This window comes from Mytilus edulis, chromosome 7 (genome assembly GCF_963676685.1).
Source record: "Mytilus edulis chromosome 7, xbMytEdul2.2, whole genome shotgun sequence".
Classification (NCBI taxonomy): domain Eukaryota; kingdom Metazoa; phylum Mollusca; class Bivalvia; order Mytilida; family Mytilidae; genus Mytilus; species Mytilus edulis.
In genome coordinates, this window is record NC_092350.1 from 70,802,474 (window position 1) to 70,823,516 (window position 21,043).

Genomic DNA, 21,043 nt, shown 5'->3' on the forward strand with positions numbered 1-21,043 from the left:
TTGCAAGCTCGTGCAATATAAAATTCTACTCGGGACAATATTCCCTAATATTCATGCAACAATAATCCTATAGTATTTGATTTGTTAGTGTTACTGAACTCTACATTAACTTGGCTGTTTTTCTCTTCTACAGGATTTACAAGGTCAAGGCAATTTTGGTTTGTCTGTTGCTAAACGTGAAAAAATATCACCAACCGGTGGTCCTGGTGGTGGTGGTGAAAACTTGTCAAGATATGGTACAGTCAGAGTCAGTAGGTGGGTATTTTTATGCCCCCAGCTGCTAGGCAAATGGGGCATTGAGTGTTACCCTAATCTGTACATATGTCTTATCGGAGCCTATTATAGCTGACTATGCGGTATGGGCTTTGCTCATTGTTGAAGGCCGTACGGTGACCTATAGTTGTTAATGTCTGTGTCATTTTGGTCTTTTGTGGATAGTTGTCTCATTGGCAATCATACCACATCTTCTTTTTTAAATATGTCTCAAAATTTATCTCTCTAATTTGTATCAACCAAATGTTATGAAACTGATACACAATGGTTATTACAATAAATATTGAACATGGAAAAATTCAAAAAGGGGGGGGGGGTCATCTATGTCCTATGCACACGTTCTCCATTTACCTTTGTATATTTCAGTCTTAAACATGTTATTGTTTTATAATCATTTTGACATTTAATTTCAGATTTTCAAATTTTGCCAAGGCTGGTGGAGAGGCATTTTTAATGGGACAAGCAACTCCTCCTGTACATATATCAGAAGGAGACAAAGTAAAAATTATTGTGAGTATCTATATAAATTTATTATAGACTGAAATACAAGTCAAAATAATGGTCAGTGTAGTGGCGAAGCCAAACCCGATATGAATTTTATTGACCCGATAAATTCCGTATTGGGACAATTGAACACTGTGTAACGAATTTATCCTGATTTTGTTTTATTACATATTATAATATTCAAATTCAATATAAGGACAATATCAACCAAATATATTTTAGATATTTAATCTAAAACTCTGAAAAATTAAAAATATTACGACTATATAGCAACTTTATTTTTTCATTTTTTTTATGAGGTCAATTGTATAAGGGAGATAACCGCAATTGACTTGATAAATAAGGGAGATAATTCCTATTGACGTAATAAAAAATTGTACTGAAATTTATTATGGCAATATCAGCCAATCAAATTGCGAGAAATTACTCTAAATCAGGATAATAATTTTTGCTCTTGTTTGTCTGTAGGTCCTGAAATCGGTTCCGTTCTCTAACTTTAGTTTTTCCAAACCAAGTATTATAAAATTTATACTCAATGCTTATGACCACGATACACAGATCGAATTTGATTTCTGGTGGCTTTACTTTTTCCGTTCTTGAGTTGTGTCCCTTTATCACTTTATATGCGAGCAGAGGCATCATCTGTGTCCCATGGACATATTTTCCATTTATTTTTGTATGTGGTATTAAACTGATAAAAGTAGGAAAACTATTGCTGTGTCAGTCAACGAAAATCTCCATACTTTATCAAAATGATATGTTTTATTTTTGGAAGTAATTTTATTTTGTCATTCTCTTACTGTTAATATTTTTCTTATTTTAGGAAACAAGAGACGGACCTATCTGGGCGGCCACAGAATCCTACACATGTGAAATCAAATCTCCAAAGAAAGAATCCAAACTTAAAGGACTTAAAAGTTTTATAGCATACCAAGTTATTCCATCAGTAAGTCTTAATGATGCCACTGTATTTTCTGAAAATTTATGCCCAGCATACATTATGTTTTCTGGTCTCTGTGTCCGTCCATCAAAAACTATGTTCCTCGTAGTATCAGATAAAAAAAAGAGCGTTTTATAAACTGCATCCATAGTTACCATTAATAAAATATCAGATTTTTATATTCAACATTAACAATCACTATTGGGATATAGAATCCACTCATGATTTTCAAAATTCGATATTTGTATAAATAGGTCATCATACTGTTTGCAAAAATAGACACAGAAGATATTAAGGGGACATTCAAAACTCATAAATCAAAGACAAACTGAAAATATATTTGCAAAGAACAAAAAAACAACACACAGAAAAACAAATTCACAAAACACAACAAAGAAAACTTAAAACTGAGCAAAATAAATCCTATCAATATATAGTAGCTTGCTTCAGATAATTTCAGTAATCAAAAATAATATAAATATAGCAAATTGAGAGTGCAGTATGAAAAATAATATTTTATTGTAATTTCTGTTTCAGTTTAGTAATATACAAGTTAGCCGACGATACAAACATTTTGATTGGTTACATAAAATGTTAAAAGAAAAGTTTATATGTATACCAGTGCCTCCATTACCAGATAAAGCTATTGCAGGTAAATTACTTGTTATCTCCCCTTTTAACAATAACTACAAATAGTTCTCTCTTATTTTACAGTAACTACAAATAGTTATCTCCCCTACTTTACAGTTACTACAAATCGTTATCTCCTCTATTTTACAGTAACTACAAATAATTATCTCTCTTATTTACAGTAACTACAAAAAGTTATCTCCCTTATTTACAGTAACTACAAATAATTATCTCCCTTATTTTACAGTAACTACAAATAGTTATTTCCCCTATTTCACAGTAACTACAAATAATTATCTCCCTTATTTTACAGTAACTACAAATAGTGATCTCCCCTATTTTACAGTAACTACAAATTGCTATCTCCCTTTTTTTTTTTTTTTAAAGTTACCACATATTGTTAATTTACAAAAAAACTGCAAACTGTTATTTCCTCTATTTTCAGTTACTTCATAGAGTTATCTCCCTTATTTTTCATTAAATACACTCATTATGTCATCACTCACAGTGAATGTTATTGGTTGTTGGTAATTTACTAAGACATACAGTGAAACCTGGGTAAACTGAACCCTGATAAAACTGAATTTCAGTTTAAATCTAACAATTTCAAAGTCCCACAAAATTTCAAAATTATTTTGGTGTCGACTTCCGTTTACCTCTACAACCCGAACACCTGTAAAAACCGAACAAAACGTAAAGTCCTGTGGGTGATCGGTTTGGACAGGTTTCACTGTATATGTATCTAGTTTTCGATATGATATAACAGGATGCTAAATCAGATTTCTATTAGAATCACAATGAATCACCAACAATCACTAACAATCACTCTAGATCTGTTTCATGTTGAATCACTTGACACCACCAAGAGTCATTTTTGATTAAATCACATTGACTTTACTGTAAATAAACAAATCATTATGTGTATCTAAACCACAGATCAGGAAGAGATATATATTATGTAACAATTAGGCCATGTACATTGTACAATTAAGTTTCATAAACAGTACAATGAAGGAGGAAGGGGAACTTTATATTCTCTGATTGACTGATTTTTGTTAAGATTAGCTTGAGATAATATTTAAATATTAAAAATGTAAATAAAAAAGGACAGGTCTGGAGAAAAATTCCTTTGGCTTTTAAATTAAAAAAATATATTTCCTTTGCTCAATATGTTAACTTTGAAGCAGCTTGATATTGATATTTATCATACATTTAGTAGTAAATACAGTATTTTTGAATATTTGATAAATAGCCTGCTGTTTAACCATATCGCACAACTTTGATGCATACTCTTTATCATACCCTTTATCACACCCCTACTATTTTTTTTTTTTTTTTTTTTTTTTACATTTACTCCGTTTTAGTTTATGCAAGCTTCTTCAGAATTTTTTTCCCTCAAAATGAGTTTATAATAAACAGTCATTTGGGCGTGGCATAATTTATTGAATGGCGTCATTGTTTGGAATGTGATGTCACAAACGTCGAATTTTCATTTTTCTGACACACGAAATGCAACTATAAAAAGAACTCAATGAAATTCCTTACAAAACACACAAAAATATACAATAAACAAAATATTTTTTAAACAACAGCACGCAATTTGTAAGGTTACCCAAGTGCTTCAGATGAGTAATTCATTCAAGAGCAGTTCTTTTAAAACAAGACAAAAGTAGAACTGAAGGCAACCCAGGTGCTAGGGATCAGAAAGCGTTCATATGTACTCTCCTGTTGAAATATATGATAAAGCGTATAAAACATGGCAAAATCCGTATCACATGCTGTATCACCCTCGACCAATATCATCCCTTGGGCCTAAAGGCCCTTGGCTGATACTGGTATCTCGGAATGATACGGCATATGATACGGATTTTGCCATGTATTATTCTCTATTTATCAAATAGTAAATTTTTGTAGAAAGGAGAAGGTAAAATAGGGCCACTTTTTTTGGACTTTCTAAATTTGACTCAGGAATTAATAGATAAAATATTTGAAATGATTGCAAGACATTACCCTCATTCCAAGATCATATTATTAATAATATGCTAAATTTTATATCAGATGGTTTTACTTTGGCAAAAATTGCAACAAGAAATAAAATCTTTGATTTTACATTTTGATAGCATTATTTGTTTGCCAAATATCTTGAAATTGCAATAATTAAACTTGCTTTGGTGACGAATATCAAACAATTGCAAAAACAAAAGCTGGTAATTAGTTATAATTTTACAGTATTTCTGTCACTTATTTAAAAAGCATCCAATCATGATCATTTTTAATTTACATATTTCAGCTGTACATAGAAAATCTACAGGTTTGTTTATTCATATGACTTTCAGACATTTTTTTCTTGTTCTGTATAACTTGTCTGTAGGCCTGGGTTTATTTGGATTTCAGAACTATAGGAGAATGTAACTACTTTTCATTGATTTCAAATGGGAAATGTGTGTTGTTAAGTTTGATAACAAGTGTGTACTATGGTAAAAGAAAAAAATGAGCACAAGCTAAAATTAGTACTTTGCCCCTAACTAATCTTAAAAACTTAAAACCACATCTGAAAATAGGAAGGTTTTTGGTTTCATTAATTCATAGTAAATTGAAACTAGCCACATTCAAAATCATATAATGATCGTGATTTCACCAATCAAATTACAATACTTCTATAAAAATATTATACAATAATGAATGTTAGAACTTTAGAAACATTTTCTGTAAAAAAACACTAGCACCACAACTTATAATTATCTACCCTTAAACAATTTTCTATTACAATTTTTTTGATTTAGTTATTAAATAAATGTTTACTTGATTGATTTGAAAGTATTGAGGCTAGTACATTTTTTGTCATATTTTAAGGTATAGAAGATGAAAAAAAAAACCTCCCCGCACTTTCTTTTTTGGGAGTTCAGTAACATGTTTCTTTCCTATTAAAAAAAACACCTTTTAAGCCTGTTGTGAAGTCTTTGTCTAGTATAAAATATGTCGTATCTTTTTTTTTCCTGAAAGAAACTTTGAAATAAAAACATTAATATATCTTTTTCATTCATTTTATGTTTCATAGCTATTGGTATTGTTGAAATGTTAAAAACTATAATGTTTACTTACAGCATGTCTGTACAAATATACTTCACTAACATTTATCTTTAACAGAGTCTTGCAGTTTTATTTTTTTTAATAGTTTTCATTTTTAGGGAATCTGGTGTTGCTGTGAGATCTTTACAGCAGATTTCATTGAGCATGTAGCCAAAGGTAGTATCTTTGGTTAGCTTGCTTGTTAGCTAAACCATGAATTCATTATCAGGTCAGGTATACTACCCTTCTTTCAAAGTAGCCTAGTCCAACATACAGATAGATTGGTTATCTGCCGGATTAGTCTACTCTTAAAGGAGGGTAGTTTACCTGACCTAACAATGACTTCACGGTTCAGCTAACAATCAAGCTAACCAAAGATATTACCTTTGGCTACACACTCAATGGAATCCGCTGTAATAGCGTCCATTAGTTTTGTTTACAAATTTTCTGGATTAAGGACTTTGATGAGTTTTATATTTAATAAAGACAGTTATGATTTTTTTTTTAACTGTTCTTCAACCGCAAAACTTATTTATTCGTCTCAGTTGCTATAGTTTGTCTCGATGATGTGTACATTTTTTATTCATGAGGATCTATCTTGACAGGGTTTACAGGTTAGAAAAAAAAGGGCACACAAAAAAATACAGAAAAGAATAGAGAATAAGGGGATGCTTAAATATAAGGAATAGAAAAAAAAAATATTAATGAAAATAAAGTGAAAGAAGAAATAAGATATTTAAAATTGATATGTTAACTTTTAGAATAAGAGTTTTCAAATTACTAATGCCGTCTGCAGAGAAGTTAACAAACCCTGTTACCTCAACGATTGGAAAGGAAAAGGTACAGAACAATTAGAGTCCACTTTCATTAATAAAAATATTAAATACAAAGAGTCCTACGGTCATAAGGATTTAGATAAGATATATCTTCTCAAATCCAGACTGAAGTTGAATATCACAGACTTGAGTTAGTTGCACTTTAAAGTATTTTATGATATTGGTGTATGTGAAATGAAATAATGTTTTTTGTCCTTCCTTTCACAGGTCGATATGAAGATGATTTTATAAATGAGAGAATGAAACAGTTACAGTATTGGATGGATAGAATGGTCCGACATCCAGTAATATCACATTGTGACACATTTAACCATTTCCTAACCTGTACGGACGAAAAGGTAATAATACTTATATTTTATGCATTGAATCGAGGGATGTGGCTAGAATGATTTGAGTTGTTTCACTTTTGGACAGTCATTGTTATAGAAATTATATGAAATCAAGGTAGATTAAATGTATACCGCCATCTTGGATTGTAATATAGTAGTTCACAAAAGGTCTATGTGTTTGCAAAGATCTGCAATTTTTTAGACACCTTGGCAATTAATGGGTAAGCCTGTGTATTCCAATAAAGACAAATAATTGATTAATCACATTATAAGGACTGATTTATCAAATACCAAATATTTGAGTTAGTTCGAATCAAAGTGTCAACTTGACAATTTAAGGGGAGGTAACTTTAACAATTAACTTTTATTATGGAATGATATAGATTTACTTTTATTATGGAATGATATAGATTTTTTTGTTTTTTACTTGTAGGATAACAAGGTCGGTGACACCATTATTTTCTATATATAATCTTATAGCATATTTTAAAACGTATCTTTTCTTCAAAATTCTTTCACAGTAATTTCCTATTTTTTTTTTTTCATGAACAATATCTGTAATTTTCGGCAATTTTGCATGACTTGAAGATTGAAAATAAACACAGTGATCCATACTTTTTATTATATTTTTAAATCGGTATCAACAAAGCTAAATTCTGGCAAAGTGTAAGAAAATTCTATCATTTAGGAAATATATACCTATGATCTACCTTAAGCATTCAAAATGGCATAGCTTCATTATCGCTAATTTCTTAACTTTTGCTTTGATGTATGACCTCAAATCGCAATAACCTAACATTGCAGACCCATTGAAGAGAAATGTTACTCAGTATAATCTTCAAGAATTAAACATATGTACATATGTGTCCCTTTGCATAGCAGTTGTGGACAAGTGTCCCTTGGGCAGCAAGAGGATTGAAAATAACTAGTGACATAAGAAGATGTGATATGAGTGCCAATGAGACAACTCTCCATTCGACTCGCAATGTGAAAAAAGTATACAATTATAGGCCAAACAACAGTCTTCAACACAGAGCCTTGGCTCACACCAAACATCAAGCTATGAAGGGCATCAATATGACAAGTGTAAAACAATTCAAACAAGAATACCACAGATGTTATCTGTATAAAAAATGAGAAAGATAAATATGAACCACAAAAACAAACGACCACCACTAAACAACAGCAGTTACAATTATTTTTGCTATAGCAACCCTTTTAAAGTTTATATTAATATTTTCAGAAATGGAAAGTTGGAAAACGAAAGGCAGAAAAAGATGAATTTGTTGGTTTTAAATTTTTCTATACATTAGATACACCTCGACAGCCATTAGATGTCAGAGATGTGTAAGTTAATATGTTCAGTTACAAAACTAAGAAATGCACCACCTACAAAGATATAAGATATATTATTACTTACTTACTTACTTACATAGTCCTTGCTATGCCTTTTGGCACATAGGGCAAGGACAAGTTTCCGCCACTCCTCTCTGTTTTCTGCTTTTTTCTCAATAGTTCCCCAGGTGTAACCTCTCTCTTTCATCTCTGTTTCTATTGTTCTACGCCATGTTGTTTTTGGTCGTCCTCTTTTCCTTTTTCCCTCTGGTGTCCATCTTAATGCAACTTTGGTCATATCTCCTTGCGGTTTTCTTAGGACATGACCAAGCCATCTCCATCTTTTCTGTAGCAGAGTGGTTTCAATATCTTGGCTTTTTGTTTTCTTATGAAGATCTTAATTCATAAGTTATTTTGTTTGGCCAGTATATTTTCATGATTCTACGTAGGCAGGTGTTATGAAAGCTGGATAACCTGTTAATGTCTTTTCGGTCATTCTCCAGCATTCAGCTCCATAGAGTAAAACTGATGTTACACAGCTGTTATAGATTTTCAGTTTAGTCTTTTTTCTGATTGATGGTGTTTTCCAGATGTTTCTTAGTCTGTGAAAGGCTGATCTTGCCTTGCCAATTCTAGTTTTGATGTCCTGTTCAGCTCCACCTTCTGATGTTACAACACTACCTAGGTAAGTGAAGGACTTAACCAATTCCAGTTGTTCTCCATTTACTTTGATGTCTGATCTAACAAAGATATAAGATATATTATTAGATATTAGATATTCTCCCTGAATACCTAATAACTAATATATCAGGGATACTAAGTGCAATGCTGTACACTAAGTAAATTGTTAACAGCAATAGAGTGCAATAAAAATATACTATCCATGTTAAAAAAAAAAAAAGATATAAGAGCACTATGTTTTCTGTTTTGTGCATCTTTTGCCTATCTGCTATTCTGTTTATTGGCCACTTAGTTAAAGTGGAAATGCGACAGTGCAAACACAGCTCAGGGTGTTAAATCGACATGTATTTTGGGTAATCATAAAATTATCATAATGATATAAAGAAGGGCAGACAACACTGTGGCAAAAAAAGATGTCAACAAAATACAACGATAATAGTCATTATTCTAATGCAACAACGTTTGTAACGTTCATTTTGATTGAATAACGTTACTTTTTTACATGGCAGCAATTGACAATTGATGCTATGGGACGTACGCGCCGCCAGTAAACTTAATTTGTGACCATCAAATTCCCAATAGATGCCGTCGGAGCTTAAAATACAATACAGTTATCTCCTAATTATTCGTGGGATACCGATTTGTTTTATGCCCCACCAATGATAGTAGAGGGCAATATATTTTCTAGTTTGTGGGTCGGTTTGGCCGTTTGTCCTGCTTCAGGTTAAAGTTTTTGGTCATGGTAGTTTTTTTATGAAGTTGAAGTCCAATCAACTAAAAGCTTAGTACATATGTTTCCTATGATATGATCTTTCTAATTTAAATGCCAAATTCGATTTTTGACCTGCAAATTCATGGTTCACTGAACATGGAAAATGATAGTGTGAATGGGGCTTCCATGTACTATGGATATATTCTAATTTGGTATAGGTAAACAGGGAATTATTCAACAAAATGCTGGCTTTTTCAGATTACAAAATTAAAGCAAAGAAAATGTAATTGTCCATTGGTTCTAACAATAATCAATGAATCCACAGTATTAGAAATAATCACCTTTGTATTTTTCAGCGAAAGTAAAATGGAAACCTTTCAAAAGTTTGTTAAAGGAATGGATGATAATGTTAAGAATTTAATATCAGTTTTCCATGATAACAGAAAAAGACACACAGGGCGTAAGTACAATGATTACTTTTTGATTACATTCTGATTACAATGAAAAAAATATAAAAATGGGTTTATGGTCAATAATATTTCATTCCTTATTGAACCTTTTTGCAATTGTTTACTATAAGCAAGTTGACTGATTTGTTACTTCAATAAAAAAAATTAACTGTTACAGTATTGAAAGTCATCATTAGCCAAAGAAACGTAAGTTATCTTTGTCCTATGTTTCAACGAAAATTATGAGATTTTTTTTAAAAATTATTAGGATAAAACAGCTATAGTATTTATCATTTTGTGAATACAGAAATATGAGTTTGTGAATAAAGATCAAGGTATATTTCAGTCTAACGTTTTTAATGATCTTATTTTAGCTTTCAAGAAAGAATTTTCCAGGATTGGTGGTGCTTTTAAAGAAGCAGCAACAACATTTAACATGGATATAGGATCATGTAAGTTTATGTGTTATTTTTACCCTTTTCACCAAAGAAGAGAGCTGGTCTAGAAACTGTTCAACTCTGTTATCCTGTTTGTTAGAAAGACCAGGGGAAAAAATCTTTATCAAACTTTTCTTGGCATATTAGGAAGAGAATGATTTTATATTTGGCCTGCAGCTTGATAGTGACAAGTTGAAGAGTGTTAGCAATTTCAATATCTGCCCAGCAACCATTTTCGGTTTGCTGATAGCTTGAAATTTTTCCAAAACTCACTGAACACGGACTCGTGCAACATGAAAAAATAAAATGCAGGGACGTAGGTCCAGACCCTGCATTGGTCTTTAGTATATGTATTTGACAAAGAAAATGTTTTGTTTAATTTATTGAAGTCAATAACTAGAAGCTTTGAATTTAGCTGAGCAGATTTCTATTTTTCACATGGACTAAAAGACAATAAAGATTAATAATTATTGTTTAAACTTGCAAATACTAACTGTCTCTGAGGTGATATTTGGTGCATGATGTTTTCAGCATTGACAGCATCGACATATATATGGTAGTCCTTAGTTCTTTCATTGAGCTTTACAAAAAAGTACCATTTTATTGGTCAAGTAATAAGCATGGTCCTTATTTATATTACTTTGATACATGTTTTACCAATCCTGAATAAGTTTGAAAGATAATCTTCTAGAGGCTTAAAATTTGTCCATCCATCAGTTACTGTGGATTCATTTATTGTTGTTTGTACCTATTTACATGCATGGAGGGAAAAAATGTATTTTGTTGATATTGATTTTGCAGTTTTGTCAAAAATAGCAGATTACTTATTAGCCTATAAAAAATTTGTTCTTCATTGAACATTAAATTTCTGGTATGCTTATACCCACATAATCCACCAACTCAATGTTTTTAATGAAAGTTTCTGCAGGTTGTTAAGAATTGAAATTATAATGTCATGATTTTCTTTTGATAATGCATTTCAGCTGATAATACGGGTAAGATTTGATGTACACCTAAACACATGACACGTTGTCCCTAACACACAAAAACCTTGTTCTATTATTATATATACCCTTTAGTTTAGATATGGTACAATTTGTCATTTTTCGTCAATGACAAGTTTATTTAGAAAGGAAATGGTGAGTGGAAAATGTTTTGAATATCATTAGATTTTAGTGAGATGTTTGAAAGACCTAGTTCAGCCTATAAATCAGCTGAATGGTTGAAAAGCAGTTTATCTTATCAAATTTGTAAAGGAAAATGCCCACTTTTTTGTGAAAGATATTTTTGTTCACCTGAATACACAGGCAATATCATTGATTGTTGTAAGGGTTCAAAGGTTATGTAATGGTGGGTTTCTTAGTTGTTGTAATTTAAGGCAAATATGTTGGTTTAAATTATGTTTAAGAATTAAATGTAAAGCATTGTCAATTGTTCTGATACATGTATGTTTGTATAGTAAATCATATTTATTTACATAAAAAACTAAATTAAAAAAAATATATCAAAATTTAGAAAGTCTTTGTTATTAATTATTAATATTAAAAGTAGAGCCAGAACCTTGCATCTACAATTTTATTTACCTATTTTTTAAAAGATAATTTTTAACCTTTATTTACATCAATTTAGAAAGTTTGCTAACATTATTCATGACCATTTAGAATTGTGATTTCCATTTTACCTTTTTTTTCCCTTTTGGAAATTTGGCCTTTCCCTACAAAATTCCCTTTAGTTAAAAGCTTATTTAAAGAAAGAAAACCGGATAATTTGGTGACATTGTCGATAATTAGCTAACATTTGGGATGCTTTAAAGATAACTTGTGATGGTGACTGGATATATTTGCTCTAAAATGTTGTGCTTATGAAAGAAAATAATGGGGTTAAAGAGTGTAGTTTAGGAATTTTAATCTCTAAAAAAATTAAGAAATACGTGTTGTTGAATAACAATAATTGATATAAAATGCTTCAGCTTTCATCTAATTTACAGTTTACGAGGTTTACAATGACTTAACAATTTATCGCAAATCTAATTGCTGTTTACAAAATGATAATGCTGGATTTTAAACTTCGAATGTTTTCAGCTGTGATATGCTACATGATTTTGTACAATGCAGACAAACTAAAAAAAAATGCTTTGTTAGTTTCAAAGTAATACTTTATAGAGCAACTTGTTATCTTTTATAAAATCACAAATTCACGGTAAAAATTACATGTACTAGCAATGAAATTTTCACTATTTTGATTAAAATTTCCTTTTCCCTTTCTTTTCAGGACACACAAATATATTATATTTATCTTAAGAATGAAACCTCATCCTTTTAGTTGTGTTTTAATGTGCAGTCGTATGAAGCAACATTTTCAAGGCAATAGTGTAGACCAAATTTCTGAGACTTTTTGCACTCAGCCCTTTTAAAAAACTTATGGAGATTAGGATAAGAACCAAGTTTGAAATCAGCATAACAGCTTAGTTTTATTGGTATTTTTAACATCAGAGAGTCACCCAATTGAATAGCTTGAGAAAATACTTTGTTTAAAGTATTTCAGATAAATAGGAATTGATTATATTTTAAGGGCATAAAATCTCAGATATTCTTTTCTCTTGAATTCACAGGTAATTGTGGACAGGATACTCTTTGGGTGCCCCTGACTGGGAGTACCCTGAATGACCCCCCATGTAGTTTGAATTTGATTTATTTTTTATTAAACATTCCATGTGAAAATAATTTAAATAAACGTTTAATAAAAATTGAATCAAAATATAACAACATGGTGGGTCATTCAAGATACTCCCACTCAGGAGCACCCAAAGGGTATCCTGTCCACAAGTACCTGTGCTTGAACTAATAAATTTGAAATCTTTACTAATTACTTTTATTTATTTCAGATTCTCGAGATTTAACAGCTGCAATAGATTACACAGGCGATACATACAACCAGATAGGTGAAATGTATTCTAAACAACCTGAAAAAGACATTGATCCCATGCATGACATGTTATATGAATATAAAGGAATATTGGGGGTATTTCCAGATGTTTTAAAAGTTCATGAGGTAGGTTCATAAAAAAACTGAAAGAATAATGAAGGTTTCAAGGACTTAAAATGTTGAAAGCTTCCTGTGGGTGTGAAATAATATATTGCTGTAACTGCTTGTTATATGTATTACTACATTTTTTACTGTACTAGTTCAGTCACTTTTATATATGTAGTTATAATGAATCAAAATCAAAAGAGGTATTTTATGCATTTCAGGCATACCTGTCAACCTGTGACAATGAAAATGCAGGTCATGACCTGCATTGAAGAATCAAATCTCAGGTCATAAAGCGTACAAACTTTTTTGAGCTGAATTTTCAGTATTTATGGTACATTTTCTTATAATGTATATCAAAGATACCAATCTAATCAGATCTAATTAGTTCATAATTCTTTTATGTAATAAACTTTATTCAAATAAATTAGGATCTTCGCTCCACTGATCACCCGCATGGCTAAAGGTATTACTCCCAAAGGTATTGTAGGGGGTGTGTGGTGACACGTCCAGCAGGCATGGGGTAATCGTAATCAGTAATCGTAATCAGCTGTAATCGATTACATTTTGCAGTGTAATCCTATGTAATCAGTAATCATGCCATTTCTGATTACAAGTAATCGTAATGTAATCGATTACATTGCAAAAAACAGGTGTAATCATGATTACTTTTAGATTACTTTAAGATTACATTCATATGATTACTTGCTGATTACAAATCTTGTATATCTATGAAAATAGTTTTTGATAGACAAGATGAAAATAAGAAAATGTAAAGCTTGAATGAAAATCATAAAACTAGTATTCACAACGATGGGACCTTGTTTAATTTGTTAAATTGTATCATTTAGTATATATTGTTAATATCTATGTCATTTTGGTCTCTTATGGCCAGTTGTCTTATTGGCAATCATCTCACATCTTCTTTTTTATATATAAAAAATTTCTATAACCAAATGTTTAACTTTGTTAATATAACTAAAGGAAATTGCCTCTCCAATATTTTGTTGTGAGATTGAACTCTTAATTATGATACAAGAATATGCCTTGAAAGCATTTTTTTCCTTGTTTGAAAAATTCTGATATTAACTCCAATTTCATATAAGTTTATCCAATATTTTTACATAACTACATTGAAATTCAAATGCAGAAAACATTTAGTTCCAATTTGACTTTGATGGTCGACATAAATACATTTGTACATGTATTTGAGCCCACTTTATTCAAAATGGAAGTTAAAACCAGATTTCATTTATTGACAAATTGAATAAATTTTGTTTTCCATAAATTCGTGTATAATATGTGCTTTCTAGTTTTTTATTCTTTATTAACTTTGAGCCTTATGGCTCATCAGTATAAACAAGTACATGTACAGTATATACATATGGCATAATATTACAAACAAAAGGTGACGTCAGAAGTTTCATGAATACAAAATGCCTTTTATTACAATAAAATGTTTCTTAATTTAAAGAAATGTATATACTTTCCTAAGTTACAACGCTGTTTTGTGCTTTCACCTGACAATAATTCTAGTAATTATTAATTAGATCAAGTATTAAGAATTTTCAAACAAATAATGACAATCAACCACTTTTAACTTTATTGATATTGTTATTAAGACAATAAAATTTTAATACCCAAGCTCACCTATTGTTTGTTAAAAAAAAAAATGGAAGAAGGGATTAACACTTGTAAAAACATTAATGGATGTGTCAATTATGTCCCAACAGACAATAAAACTATATATACTTAATTAATTTTTCCTTATTTCTTCAGGTTTTTTGTTAATTAGGCTGTTGGTTAAAATTTGTAGAATAAATAAAGTTATATCTTTTACATGGAGAAAGGACACTTGTCTGAGCTATTTTATCAAATTACACATGTTACACTGTACTTGTCTATAAATTCTTTTAAAAAGATGAATAAATTAAGACTTTTCAAAAAATCACCAAAAGTAGCTTTTTTGTGAGGATATAAAGTTATAAAAAAAACTTTGATATTGCAATATACAATGTAATCATAAGTAATCTAAAGTAATCATGATTACTTCAAAGAAAAGTAATCTTATGTAATCGATTACATATGAAATAGGGTGTAATTGTAATGTAATCGATTACATTTTATTAGCAAAGTAATTGTAATTTAATCGATTACATTTTAAAGTAATCGACCCCATCCCTGACGTCCAGGTATTCAAGCGATTTCCTGTCGAGTTTGCAAATTCATGCATCGTTTCACTTCTTAGTGTACGGCCGATAACTTATAACTTTCCATTTTGAACTACTAGGTGTATAATATACATCTCTATCTTGCGTGTCCGAAAGTGATATAATATATAGTCATTACTAAACATATACGCTTGTTTATGAATAACATTTCTGGTTAAAAGAAAATTATTTATAAAAATATAAATAATACCAAAAAAAAACAACAGATCTGATGAAATAAAAAAAAAAAATCCAAGAGTAAATTTGGTAAAATGTAATATATACTCGTTGTCAATGGTGAAGGACAGATTGGAACATACCAGAAATATATTGATTTAAAAAAAGGTACGCACTAGTCGACCATTCGTATATACGCCTGGATTATAAGTTACGGAACTATAGCGCAAATTAAAATATATACATTTATACATAGAACATAAGAAAGAATAATATATTTTGCGTAAATTGGGGTAAAAGTTTTGTAAAATGAAAAGTCCACGTATGCCAACAGTAAGTAATCATCAAATGTCGATAGATTATTGTATACCAAACGAAGAAGGAGAAGAAGAAGAGATTTAAACACAGGTCGATATATAACTTTATTTGGCTCATCGAAGTTATTGACATTTATAATTCAATTAGATTGTTCTCGAAAAAAGGAAGAAATTCGTCTTCGTCACAATTGTTCCAAAATGCATACGCCACTGGAAGTACACTTATACCGAGGGATGTGAATATTTTCCGGGAAAACTATAGAGTATCAAAGTTTCAAATCAATTTCGGGATTTATTTTTATACGAATTCAAAATTTTCGTCGTATATTGCTATCACGTTGGCGTCGGCGTCGTCTTCGTCGTCGTCGTCGTCGTCCGGCGTCCGAATACTTTTAGTTTTCGCACTCTAACTTTAGTAAAAGTGAATGGAAATCTATGAAATTTTAACACAAGGTTTATGACCACAAAAGGAAGGTTGGTATTGATTTTGGGAGTTTTGGTCCCAACATTTTAGGAATTAGGGGCCAAAAAGGGCCCAAATAAGCATTTTCTTGGTTTTCGCACTATAACTTTAGTTTAAGTTAATAGAAATCTATGAAATTTTGACACAAGGTTTATGACCACAAAAGAACGGTTGGGATTGATTTTGGGAGTTTTGGTCTCAACAGTTTAGGAATTAGGGGCCAAAAAAGGGCCCAAATAAGAATTATTCTTGGTTTTCGCACAATAACATTAGTTTAAGTAAATAGAAATCAATGAAATTTAAACACAATGTTAATGACTACAAAAGGAAGGTTGGTATTGATTTTGGGAGTTTAGGTCCCAACAGTTTAGGAATTAGGGGCCAAAAAGGGACCCAAATAAGCATTTTTCTTGGTTTTTGCACCATAACGTTAGTATAAGTAAATAGAAATCTATGAAATTTAAACACAAGGTTTATGACCATAAAAGAAAGGTTGGGTTTGATTTTGGGAGTTTTGGTCCCAACATAATAAGGGGCCCAAAGGGTCCAAAATTAAACTTTTGTTTGATTTCATCAAAATTGAATAATTGGGGTTCTTTGATATGCTGAATCTAACTGTCATGACTGTGTATGTAGATTCTTAACTTTTGGTCCCGTTTTCAAATTGGTCTACATTAAGGTCCAAAGGGTCCAAAATTAAACTTAGTTTGATTTTGACAAAAAATGAATCAGTTAGGTTCTTTGATATGCTGAATCTAAAAATGTACTTAGATTCTTGATTATTGGCCCAGTTTTCAAGTTGGTCCAAATCGGGGTCCAAAATTAAACTTTGTTTGATTTCATCAAAAATTGAATAAATGGGGTTCTTTGATATACCAAATCTAACTGTGTATGTAGATTCTTCATTTTTGGTCCTGTTTTCAAATTGGTCTACACTAAAGTCCAAAGGGTCCAAAATTAAACTTCTTAAAAGAAAAACAAACTTAAAAGTCTGATTTTAACAAAAATTGAAATCTTGAAGTTCTTTGATATGCTGAATCCAAAAATGTACTTAGATTTTTTATTATGGGCCCAGTTTTCAAGTTGGTCCAAATCAGGATCTAAAATTATTATATTAAGTATTGTGCAATAGCAAGTCTTTTCAATTGCACAGTATTGCGCAATGGCAAGAAATATCTAATTGCACAATATTGTGAAATATCAATTTTTTTTTTAATTAGAGTTATCTTTCTTTGTCCAGAATAGTAAGCAAGAAATATCTAATTGCAAAATATTGTGCAATAGCAAGATTTTTTTTTAATTGGAGTTATCTTTCTTTGTCCAGAATCAACTTAAATCTTTGTTATATACAATATACAATGTATATTCACTTTTTACTACCAACTGATAAATTAAAATAATCTTTACCATTCAGTGATAACAAGCAGTTTTTTTACATCTTAATATTTTATGATGTATTTAAATGAGTAGTTATTGTTGCAAACTCCATTAGAAATTTTAATTGAGATTAGTTTTGGAATAAGGGAAAGGGGGATGTGATTAAAAAAATTGGGTTCAATTTTTCTCATTTGAAATTTCATAAATAAAAAAGAAAATTTCTTCAAACATTTTTTTGAGAGGATTAATATTCAACAGCATAGTGAATTGCTCTAAGAGAAACAAAAATTTTAAGTTCATTAAAACACATTCATTCTGTGTCAGAAACCTATGCTGTGTCAACTATTTAATCACAATCCAAATTTAGAGCTGAATCCAGCTTGAATGTTGAGTCCATACTTGCCCTAACCGTTCAGGGTTCAACCTCTGCGGTCGTATAAAGCTACGCCCTGCGGAGCATCTGGTTTCTCTAGATATTCAATGACAGCAATTTAAAGAAACTGCTTGTCCGCTTTAGTGGTATTCCTGCCAGTTGAAACAGACTTATAATTACATTAAAAAATAGGGAAGGATGACATTAAATTCGTTGTCTTTTTTTATACATCGTTGGTCAAATAGCTAAAGTATTATATATAGTTACGGTGTGAGACGAAGAGTATTTTAAGAAGGACATATTCCCGATTATGTATACATTTTGTTGATGTTTTTCACACTTGAAAAGCATATCTGTTCGTAATTTGTCGATTCCATTCCAATTAGATCCTTTAATTTCCTGTCAATTTTTTTAAACATTTTTCTTTTTAAATATCTGAAGTCTTCATGTGTTGTCAGATTTAAAATATTTTGATGAGCACATTAATTTCTAAATAGGTAATTAAAGATCACTTTGGATGGACTAAAATATATAATTGCAATTGTTAATGATCTGTTTGAAATATTTAAGGCTGCCGATCCTTATTTGAAAAAGTACAATTTTTAGTTCATAAACTCGTGTTTAGAAGGCTATTTTTATTTATAAATTCTTCAATTAAAATAATTCAGTATTTTATCGTTACTAAAGTAATCAAAAGTCATAATTCATTAAAAAGTGATCTTATGCAAAATATAAAAATATACAACAGCTATCCAGTTATTGTGCGATCTTATTATTCCCGTTAATTAATTTTAATTTTTTTTTTTACATTCATGTGTCTGAAATTTTGTCAGAGTCCCGTTTACAATTATGTTGTTCACACCTGAATGCCAGTGAACCGTGACGCCTAGATTTCACTGAATGAGGATCAAAGGATTAGAATTACATAATGCTAATCTTTTAATTACCTTGAGTTAACCTACGCATTCAACATTCTTTAGGTGTCACAAAACAATACACATTTTATTTCCACCGTACAAGCAAGTGAAAATGTTTGCTGTAATGAAGCAAAAACGTCAGAATACAAACATGTATTTTTAATACACTATTGATCATGTCAATTTCATATGTTTGTTTAAAGTATTTGTACAAAACAAATCATAAAAATGTTCTATGTATGAATTGATTTTATTATTAAAATTCGTTTTAAAATATCCACACGATCTAATTTTAAAAGTTGCATGGCTATCACTTATTTTTCGTTGGTTAATAGCTACACCAAAAGTCGTCGATGCGCTTTAAATCGCGTAATTAGATTGTTAACGAACAAGACTTAAATGAGATATTTTCACTCCCGGCATGCATCAAAGACTTAAACTACGTCACATAAGTCAGGAAGCTTCAAGAAATAAAATTAATAATTCCCAATTTTCTTCTTTATTAGATTTCATATCAAAATAAAACTTGGTGAATATGTTTTTTATGGTATTATGAACATAATAAGATGATAAGTGAAAAATCGCGAGTTATCCCTTTAAGTCATTTTAAACCTTATTTCGTTGCACTTTTAAAGATTTTTATAAATTTGTGTAACTCAGTCTTATGTGCTTTACTTTTTGAGAAAAAATACTACAATCATCAAACACTAGCTGACTAGAATTTAATGTAATTCTTAAATGTTTGAGACTATTGACTATGCAGCCTTTAACCATATTATTTTTCATTTAAGAAGGAAATTAGACTATGATAAAATATAGTAATACAGTTAAAGGAAGTATAAATGTAAAAAATAATTTTCAACTTTTTAAAAAAAATTGTATAAAGGTATAAAAATAATGAAAAGTTATTTTTCAATATGTATTTGAATTTTATATTTTTATGATTTAATCTTTTTCACCCATACAACATAAATATAAGGAATAATTTTGAATGGTGACAAATAAGGGGAAGTAACTCTAGTACAGTTTGTAAACCAATGGTGCAATTTATTTATGACCTAAAGCTAAGGTAATTGGTGTTAATTAACAGTGTGTTTGACACCAAAGCTGTTAAGTGAAGCCATGCACTTAATGGGTCACTTAATTTGACAGTTTACATAGCTAGATGAACTTCCTGTTCATGGAAGAATTACTAATTTGCCGGTATTTCATAGGAATATTACTTATGAAATCAATCTCAAGGCTAAGAAATACGGGTGAAATCGGGTCATTTTCGGAATTCACAGGTTATTTCAATGACCCGACGGGTGTTCCGGGTGATCCCTCAGAATTGTGAAAATCTCGGGTCACACCCGCAGAATACGGGTCAGTTGACAGGTATGATTTCAGGGTTTAGTAAGTAAACCAAGGGACCATTTCATGCTCCTAAACTTTTACTTTACATTTTAAAAATGTTTTAGGGAGCCTAAATTAGGACTGAACACCATTTCATGTTCCTAAATTTTAACTTTACACTTTTACTTTACATCTCGGGGAGCATAAAGTAAAGCTAGGGACCATGTCAAACTACATAACTTTTACTTTACATTTCAAGAGTCAATAAGCAAAGCTAGGGACTGTGTCAAACTACATAACTTTTACTTTTCAGGGAATATTAAGTTCAGCTTGGGACCATATCAAATGGCATAACTTTTACTTTACATTTTAGGGAGCATTAAGTAAAGCTAGGGAATGTGTCAAACTACAGGAAGATGGAAAAATGCAAGAGAATGAAGTGACAAATGTGATACAACAAAGTGACATTATATCATACGGTACAATGGCCGAAGTTCAAAACTTTCAGAGACAAAGAGTAGCAGACTTTAAACATACTATGCAAGTGTATTTGTCTGGACAAATAGAATTCTACAAAGAGGTAAAAGATAATTTTCCCATTTGATAATCGCATCAATAATTTCATGTTAAAATTGCAACAATAAGCAAT

General features: G+C 30.5%; 1 protein-coding gene across 4 annotated transcripts in view; it reads left to right on the forward strand.

The window, feature by feature from the left end:
- LOC139482118 (sorting nexin lst-4-like) overlaps window positions 1-21,043 on the forward strand; it is a 48,786-nt gene that overhangs the window by 22,178 nt on the left and 5,565 nt on the right. For all 4 annotated transcript variants that reach the window (XM_071265794.1, XM_071265795.1, XM_071265792.1 and 1 more), the window contains exons 5-14: window positions 134-255; window positions 687-783; window positions 1,601-1,723; window positions 2,255-2,369; window positions 6,460-6,590; window positions 7,825-7,928; window positions 9,666-9,769; window positions 10,133-10,210; window positions 13,080-13,246; window positions 20,768-20,974. In XM_071265794.1, the coding sequence (XP_071121895.1) occupies window positions 134-255; window positions 687-783; window positions 1,601-1,723; window positions 2,255-2,369; window positions 6,460-6,590; window positions 7,825-7,928; window positions 9,666-9,769; window positions 10,133-10,210; window positions 13,080-13,246; window positions 20,768-20,974 (1,248 nt within the window). The remainder of the gene's footprint in view (window positions 1-133; window positions 256-686; window positions 784-1,600; window positions 1,724-2,254; window positions 2,370-6,459; window positions 6,591-7,824; window positions 7,929-9,665; window positions 9,770-10,132; window positions 10,211-13,079; window positions 13,247-20,767; window positions 20,975-21,043) is intronic.